The 6390-nt window shown below is 37.8% G+C and overlaps 1 protein-coding gene across 1 annotated transcript in view; it reads right to left on the bottom strand.

Moving 5' to 3' along the window:
- Positions 1 to 5591: 5591 nt before the first annotated feature.
- Positions 5592 to 6390, bottom strand: part of ntsr1 (neurotensin receptor 1 (high affinity)) — a 56730-nt gene continuing 55931 nt past the window's right edge. Inside the window, exon 4 of the mRNA XM_024292164.2 lies at positions 5592 to 5958. Coding sequence (XP_024147932.1) covers positions 5703 to 5958 — 256 coding nt within the window. The 3' untranslated portion in view covers positions 5592 to 5702. The remainder of the gene's footprint in view (positions 5959 to 6390) is intronic.

The following is a 6390-nucleotide window of genomic DNA, read 5'->3' as shown; positions in this document are numbered from 1 at the left end:
TTGACAAAAACGCTTCACCTTGAACGAATAAAGAAATCAGACTTTTGAAACATGAAGTGGGAAGGAAAGTGTTTTTAGTTATTATTATTATTTTTTTTTAGACTATTTGGAGTTTTTATATCCCTTTAATGTTTTTCCACCTTTAAACTGTAAGTCTATGCAATATATAAATTGTGTTTGTTTTCACTTTCACTTGGTATCTGCTCAGTTAAAGGGATAGATGAATAACTCTACACTCCTGCTGTCATTCGAGGAGCACGTTATGTAGAGAAGGGACCTCTTCAGGGAGTTCTGTGATGGTCAATCTCTGTTGTTGCATCTGCATTTCTGTCTGTAGTCTGTAGCTGTGTTTCTATCGACGATGAAATTGAAAATTGTGTTTTTTCAACATTTCTAGAATTTTAATAAAGTTTTTTTGTATATGTGTAATGGAAACACAGCTATTGATGTTTGTGAGTCTTCCTCGAGGGTCTCAAACTTTCACCTGCCTCACCTTTTGTAAAGCATCTGTTTTAGACGCTCAGAAAACCTCCACATGAATCACAGAAGATCTCATGAGATCAAAGAATCCCAAACTTAAAGCCTTAAGGCCCGTTTATACTTCACAGCAATCAGCCAATCAATCGTACCCAACATCGTGTGGTTGGGTTCATACTAGTGTCGGCTAGTTTTGATTGGGACTGTCTGCTATAACTGCGATGAACTTCTGAGTGGTGTACTTTTCTAGCAACGCCATAATCGTCTCCAGTGTTTATTTTTAACATGAATGACATCCTGCTCATTCACCTGCGGCGTCTGCAGGTACACAATGATGCAGAGGAGGAAGTGGCGTTTTTGTACACTAAACGGAAGCAGCCAATACAATAATGAAGAAAAAGAAGTCTCTTGCAGCTCTTGTCCTGTGAGGTATGATATATGAGACATGTCTTTCTAGTAACTTGCTCTATTTTCTATCTACTTGTCTGCTCTCTCTGCCTCTGTTTTCTGTGTGTGAAGTTTCTAACTTTAGTGAAGTTTTCAACTTTTGACATTTTCCTTTGCAGAGTTTTCTCCATCATCGCATACTCTGATCACTGAAATAAATTCAAGTTAAATAACACGATTTGGACATGATTACACTACAGGTGTAAAATTCCAGTCGCAGGTGATTTCAGCAGCAGGTGTCACATTCTGAAGCGACCCTGATGGCTGTTTAACCACTGCAGCGTGAGCTTGGAAGTATAAACCAGGCCATCAATCCCTTGCAGCTGTACAGTAGTTGACCCGTACGGGTGCTGCAGGTTTTTGGGTTGTCTCTAGTTCTTAGTAAGGTATGAGTACCAATTGCTTACTGACCCTTCGAAAATCATGAAGACATAAGTGCCAACATGACTCCTAATCTAATGATTTATATTCTTTATTTCTAACATTAAGGCTACATATGCAAGAAGCCTGCATTTATAAGGTGAACAGCACGAATGAGCAGCATAAAAGTCAGAACTGTAGTAAAAGAGTCACCACATATTTTTTAAGGTTAACTTCAGAACAGAGAAGCAGAACTGATTTTCTTATCAGAAATGACTTCTAAGCAAGAAACTGAATGGGTGTCCAGCTCAAAAAGCGCTTTTGTTAGTAATGGACGCCATTAGGCTGGGAGTCACAAGCACCATGTGGAGAGAGTAAAAGTGTGCGCAGAGAAAATGTTTCACTTCATAAAATGAGCCACAGTGCTTTTAAAAACACTGATAGTGTGGCTAACGGGTGATATCTGGTTAGTTTTAAGCTTTAAAATAGCCGTTCTCCTGTTCCAAACCACTCTCACACAAGACTGAATCCTTTTTCGTTACCATAGCCAGAAAGTTACCTTACAAAAGCCAAATTAGCTGGTATTGCCAGTAATTACAGCCACTCATAAATGCTGCCAGTAACTTTTATAAAGATGAACACTTTTTAAAATGCACTTATATTAAAACTCATGTTAATAAAAAGTAGGACATTATTATAGAGCGACAATTTTATGTCGAAAAATTAGTGTAGAAAATATTCACTTTGACTCAAAAGTTCATTTCCTGCAAAAATTCAGCTTGAAACAGGAATTTAAATTGTCATTATTAGACTGCCTCTTTTTTTGCATCAAATGAACGGACCTGCTTGTTTACATTAATGAACACCTTCAGTGTGAATGTCCTCACAACCATTCTGTATAACTTTAACCAAATGAAAGGGAAAATGAAGTATTTGTTCTAGTTTGTTGTAAAACAGACTTAAACAGTGTATTTATTGTGTATATGTTGTAACTTTTAGTGAACATTGATTGATATTCTGACCCCTCGCTAATGTTTTTCTCCCTCCAGCTGCAGATACACCACTGCAGCTCACATTGAACCGATTGGAATGAGACTGTGAATTTGGAGTAGAGGTTTGAACACTTTGACATCCGATCCAGGGCGATGTTCTAATGTGTCTGTAGGAACTTGAGTGAACAAAAATGAAAGCCATTTCCTTGTCTGTTCCTTAGACATTGTTTTTTTCCAGTGTTCTGATGTTAAACTAATTCTCTGTATGACCTCATTTAAACTTTATTAAATAGTGTTGATATTTTGAATTGTTACATTCTGTTGAGCTCAATCTTCTCCTAAATAAAGAACTGGCAACAACAGGTTAAAAACCCTTTTAAGGGCTCACATGAAGCTTATTAAAATAATTTTCTGCACAACAGTACAGTCCAATAGGTTTACAGATAAGTCTGCTCAGAATCAGACGCTCTGGGCGTAACAATGCAAAGCTCCACTGATACAGTCATGAAAACTGAAGTTTAAAAACAGCCAAAGACCTCAAAGTCCCGCTCTCATCACATTTTGATTTATTTTCAAAGCCTTACCTGTAATAATGATGACATTTTCGTCTTCTAGAACCTAGTTTCTGCAGAGTGGCAGAAACTATGTGGGCAGGATCATTGATGCCAAGGAACCCCTCCCCCATTTACCTTTCCAGTTGTGGTGTGGGGCAGAGCAGGGAGCTTCTGGCCCCCCAGTGTAGTGTAAATGTCTTAAATATGTTTTTTTTTTTCAAACTAGATTTTTTTTCAACTGCTTCTTTGTTAAATTCGAGAAATACTCCAAAATGCAATTTTGAGCGTAATTTTCTTAAAACATGTCATCCTTCATCACAAAAACTTCAAAAGAACATGATAAAAAACACTCTTTTCATCAGAGTGACAGCAGTCTGAGCAAAGATGCTCTGACTTTCCTCTCCACCAGCACCTCTTCAAGCTCCTCCGGGGGGAATCACATGTCAGGAGCTAAAAAAAAGCAACAAGCTGGATCTCAAAAAGGTAAGACTCATTATTGTAATTTGCTGAGATTGAGACTGGAGCTGGACGAGAATGTTACATCACAGAAACAGCGATCAGGACTGTGGATCTTGGATGGAGAACGATGATCAGAAGATGAGTGCTAAATATAAATGCAAGACAGAAAGTCATAAACGTTGAGGTCATACTGAGTGAGGAGGTTTGGAGGAAAGAGGAAACTGAGAGGCTGGAGAACTCCACAGGGAAATCGGACATCGTACTGGGAGAGAACAAGAGAGGTGAATATCCATGGGGTCCAACTCCAGGAGAAAAGGAGAGATCCAAGATGGAAAATTGAATCAGTAAAGGTATAGTCACACGCACCCACATGGGGGTTGACCCGGACGGTTCAAGGCCAATCTTAAGAAGAGCACAGGTTGTCTTGAGGTTTGCTAAAAATGGAACCCATAAAAAACATATTTAAAAAGTGAAGAAAAAAGTATTTAAAAATGTTCTTAAAACACAAAAAATATGGTAACTATACTTATTAAATTATTTCTTAAAAGCGCTAAATTGAGTATTAAATTAATTTTGAACAAAATTTTGTTAGTCTAAAAATGAAATGGACAACATTGTCAAAGATTGGAAGGACAATAAATTATTGTCAAAAATCCAAATCACACAATCACAAAGTTGAATGATAACTGAAAGGAAAAAAATACATAAAAAAGGAAACTTTTGCAGTTTATATATAACAAATGTTATTTGTAGTAATTTTGGAAAATAAAAAATAATTTTCAGAAAAGTACTAATGGGGACAAAAATCTCATTTCAACCGTCAACAATTGCAATTTGGTCAAAGTTTTAGGAGAAGGTAACAAACTGAAAAATAAATTATACACACATTTAGATAATTTAACATAAAATATAATAAAGCATTCCAAAAACTCACTTTAAAACTAGAGATCTCTCCTTGCAAGACGTTGCTTGTCTTTGGAAAGCCCTCCCATTTTTTTTAGTTATTCCATTAGTTTGTCGTAGTTGGACTTAAATAACTGGGATATTTGGGGGGTAATAGTGACTCCAAGATATTTGAATCCCCGACAATTCATTCGGAATTTGATGCTGTTTGAGAGGGCTGTCAAGTGTTTTAAACCTCAGGTTTAGATGTTTTTATTCAGGAGAGCTATTACTTATTTCAGGCCTTTTTTTTTACTATATTTAACAGTGTATCATTACGTTTTATTGCCTCTGTGTTTTGGTTGTTTTTTTTGTTGTCTCTTTGTAAAGCACTTTGAGATTCTTTCTGAGAAAAACGCTTCAGAAACAAAGAAATTCTATTCTTTACTACTTTCAAATATATATAAATCTGACCTTTTTCTGCTCAAAGTTGTTTTAAAATGCCATCATTGATCTCAAAACCTCCTAAAATCAAGTGCTTTTAAAGTTAGAGAGAAAACCTCTCAAGTTTTTATCAGAAATGATCAAAGTGAAGATGCTGTACAATTTATTAAATCATTTATTTCCATCAACAATATTTCATTCTTTTATATATTGTGTGACATCAAGTATTCATCACCAGGTACGAAACAGGAAACAAACACAGATGTTGAGGTACGAAAATATAACCAGAACCTGCCGACGGTGCAGCCCACCCAGCAGAATGTGCAGTCTGTTCTTTTACTGTGTCACTGCGCACAGGTGTCGTTAAAAACATTGAAGGTCAACACCAAAAGACGGAGAATGCAGGAGCGCCTTTGGGTTGTTGTGAGTCCCAGGATGTTGAGGAGGCTGCCAAAGGCGTGTCTTTAATCCTCCAATGGGGCTGTCAGGATGAAATGAGGCCCCTCCCACACCGTCCTCTTGACGGGAGGCGGCAGATTCTGAAGTGATCCCTTTTGCTGTTCTCTTTATGTCCATGTCATTTAAGCCATCAATGTGTTCAGATACGACAATCAACATTTATTGCCACATATTTACAGAAACTCCACATTTTCTACAGATTGATTTAAACTATTCATATAAAACTTTTTCTTTACAAAAATCAAAAAGTAAACATCAGAGTGTTTTGATACCCACACACACACACCCTGTGGGCAAAAGCTTTGCTGCAACAAGACATGCAAGAGAAAACTTGTAACGATGAAAGGCATTTCCCCACACAGACGTGAGCTCAAACCTTTTCTCTGTTTTCTTACATCAAAGTCAGGTTTCTCCACAGTTGTTCACTCAAAAAACACAAAGAGCGGTTACATCGCACCTGCTGACGAGGTAAAAGTACAGCTTCAGGCATTTTTTTTTTTTTTGAGTAAACAAATTCTTTTTCGGTTGAAGTGTGGAAGTAATTCAGAATCAAATATACAAGGTTTTATTTTGGTGAACCTGTCAGGCGGTTGTTCCTGCTATTAGATGGTCGATGGCAGCTGGGTCGTCAGTAGGCTGTTTCTTTAATCATGTGGGTGGACAGGGTGTGGTTGCTGGAGATGCTGATGGAGTGGCGGGTCAGAGGATACGGCTGCCTTCGGGGAGCACGGCGGCACGGCATGAAGAAGTAACGCAGCGTGGAGAAGAAGATCTGGCGGTAGGTGGCCGACACCAGGTTGTAGAGGATTGGGTTGATGGCTGAGCTCACGTAGAACAGGACGTTGGTCAGCATGTAGAAGTAGTGGTAGAAGTCATACAGTTCACTGCAAGACAAATAAAAGAAAAGGAAAAAAAAGTTGTGTGTTATTACATTAAAAAACTGCTTGATAAGCACTTTTGAAGGTATTTAAGATCCACTCGTGTCATCTTTTTTTAATTATAACAACAATTTTAGCCAAAAAAAAAAAACTGTCTCCTTTTCGAGGACATACTTTCTGGAAAGTGGCAGAAGTTCATTAGAAGTAAGCCTGCACTCACTTCCCATCAACCCTTGTGTACACCTGTTCTGCTAGCTTACAGCCCCTCACATCCCCAACCTAACACTAATTGTGCTACAAAAATAGTGAGCAATATTGGAGCTATATAGTCATTAGAGCCAGATGTCAGCTCGAATGAGGAAAAATGAAGACGTACATGGATCTACTCGTCTACAAGTGAATGTATCAGTCTGGAATGGAGAAAACAGCTCGTGGCTT

The sequence above is a fragment of the Oryzias melastigma genome, linkage group LG7 (assembly GCF_002922805.2).
Source record: "Oryzias melastigma strain HK-1 linkage group LG7, ASM292280v2, whole genome shotgun sequence".
NCBI lineage: Eukaryota > Metazoa > Chordata > Actinopteri > Beloniformes > Adrianichthyidae > Oryzias > Oryzias melastigma.
This window is presented reverse-complemented; position numbering and strand designations above follow the sequence as displayed.